The 2604-nt window shown below is 37.9% G+C and overlaps 1 protein-coding gene across 1 annotated transcript in view; it reads right to left on the minus strand.

The window, feature by feature from the left end:
- LOC108783869 (sterol 26-hydroxylase, mitochondrial-like) overlaps positions 1–2604 on the minus strand; it is a 13312-nt gene that overhangs the window by 6398 nt on the left and 4310 nt on the right. The window contains exon 4 of the mRNA XM_018552559.1: positions 487–684. Within this exon, the coding sequence (XP_018408061.1) occupies positions 487–684 (198 nt within the window). The remainder of the gene's footprint in view (positions 1–486; positions 685–2604) is intronic.

Here is a 2604-nt window from a genome sequence, read left to right on the forward strand (position 1 = left end):
AATAGAATCGATACTATGTATAATTAGTGAATAATATATGCCATTTATATAGCAAAAATGAAATTTTATATTAATTATGTAGAATTATGTATTAATGCGTATATGTGTAATAATAATAAAAATTATATTAAACAAAAAAAACAAAATTGCAGCTAGCATGTTTTCTTCTACATGGCCTCTGCTTTCAGAAAATAGATAATTGTTTGGGAGAAGTACGCAGCTTTCTAAGCAAAAATTCAGATTTTAACACATTAGTGGAAAAATCAAAAATTGCTCCGGGCGCGAAGCGGTTAAGCTTTAATAAAATTTTAGCGATTGGGTTTACATCTACTTCTTCTACATCTACAGAAAAAAGAGCAGTGATTAGAATAAACCTATGGCAACCGTCATCTATGGCAACAGGCTAATCAATGCTGCTTTTTGATTGGATGCACATTCCTTTTTGCCTTTATGATTTTTTTTATTTTTTTTTATTTCCAAACTCACCAAATTCAAAAATGTTGTCCCAGACCTCCAGGTATAATCTGTAATAGGGCAGCACTTTTTTGGTCCAAGCTGGAAGAACCATCATATATACAGAGTATTTCATCATGGCTCCAATAGAATCAATAAATGCTTGTGACTCCGGGGGGATTTCTTTTCCCAGACAACCAATCCGGGTCTCAAATAAGATGTATGAAATTCCTGGAGAAGGAGAGGTAGGAGAGAGAGATATACAGAGTTAAATATAAGGACGAACAAGGGTGCTCAGTGCAGACATTTTGGGGGCCGAGGTGGGTTGAAACTATAGGAGGCGTAAAGTGTAACATTGCCACAAGGCCCATGAGGTGACTGGACCCCAATTATGACTACGGAAAGTCACTCTTTCACATCTCTTTTCTCTTATCATCTTATGAATCTCTGGCAGGCTTATAAGGACTGAAAAAGGAAAACTATTTCATTTGATAGTGTAAAATACTTAGATTCAAATTTTAATTGGCTTAAAGGGAATCATAGTATGGGCCCATGCACATATATTTACAAGTAACCTCGTACGTTTAAATGAAGATGTATGACTTTGAACAGACATATCTTTTTAGTGGTTGCCCTTGAGACCTGAAGCTATGTAAAGAACTAGTAAAGAAGCAGCTGTTTTGGGAGTGGTTTAAGAACAAGGTTCTGTGTTTTAAATAGAGTTGTAGAATGACATTTAGAAATGATGAGTTAAGTAGTTTTGGTCGCACCATATAGAGAAGTATAGTAGTCGTGACGTCAGAAATAAGTTAAGAATATGCTTACATGAGTATATGGCCTTATAGGATAGACCAATCGTTAACGTCGATTTTGGTATATAAGCGACAAGGGACAGACACTTCTGGACACTACATAATCTCACAACACACTTCTTTACACTACATAATCTCACGACACACTTCATTGACACTACATTATATGACACTATGCATACTCATGAATAGAATTCTAACACGCCCATTCAACAAGAGACTTTGTTATTTCACCTGCTTAGGCTATTTTGGTTGAACCCTCCAGAAGCAGAAAACCTTACCAGGAGGTAAAGACTCAGAACGAGATGACATGCTTTTTAACTCTGCATTAACTATATACTTTGAACTATCAATTTGTAATTTATATTTTGCAATATTAATTGTATGCTGCTGTGACTTTCCATTATACAATTAAAGTCACAAGTTTTTCACTCTACAACTGGACATTCATTGATGAAGATTAATCACCTTCAGACGCTTAAATCGCAAGTGTCAGTCGAGAAATACTAATTTTCTAACAGATAGAAATTAGAACGTCAATGGAGGAGTGAGACATTGGCCGGGTTTATAGCTGAACTTGGTGGCACATGAACTTTTATTTAAATAAGTGTCTCAATAGTAGACACGTGCGATTCGTTTCGTTACGAATCGAAATTCGTACGAATTTTCCTGAAATTCCGAATTTCGGAGCATCCGAAATCCGAATGGCAGTTTCCGAATTATATCCGAAATACGAAATTCCGTTAACGAATTTCGGATCCGAATTTCTTATAAGAAAGTATATTACTGACGTGGAAGAATCACACAGCAAAAATGTCAAAAGTGTGTCAGTCATTTACGAACAGAAACCAAAAACAAGCTCAGTCATGAAGGGGTTAATAGTCACAAATAATATAAATCCACTTTGTGATCACCAAATGTCTTTGCAAACCCAGAAATTACCTTGCAGTAGCAGTGACATCATCACTACATTATGCATAGCCTGTGCAGAGAGCAGAGCTGTGGGAGGGATCCAACAGGCTCCACCCACTACAGGAAACTACAGGAAGGGGGCGGAGACAAGGGCTCTCTCCTGCACAAGGCGAGAGGGCAGCAGTAACTGGTCTTTAGTACAGGAAGCTCCAAGCTTCACACAGGATTCTTGCACAGATCTGGAAGAAATACACGAAGCTCACTAAGATTCAAGGAAGAATCACAGAATCATTACACATGACTCTTGTACTTCTTTTCGACAATATTTGCTTACCCCAGAGCAGGTATCCCAACCTGAAATAAGGCATTAAGGTGCCCTCTGTCAAACTTCCCCCCTCCCCCCCTTAGGCGGGGGGGGGAGGGGGGG

This window comes from Nanorana parkeri, unplaced genomic scaffold (genome assembly GCF_000935625.1).
Source record: "Nanorana parkeri isolate BGI_ZX_2015 unplaced genomic scaffold, ASM93562v1 scaffold92, whole genome shotgun sequence".
NCBI classification, from domain to species: Eukaryota; Metazoa; Chordata; class Amphibia; order Anura; family Dicroglossidae; genus Nanorana; species Nanorana parkeri.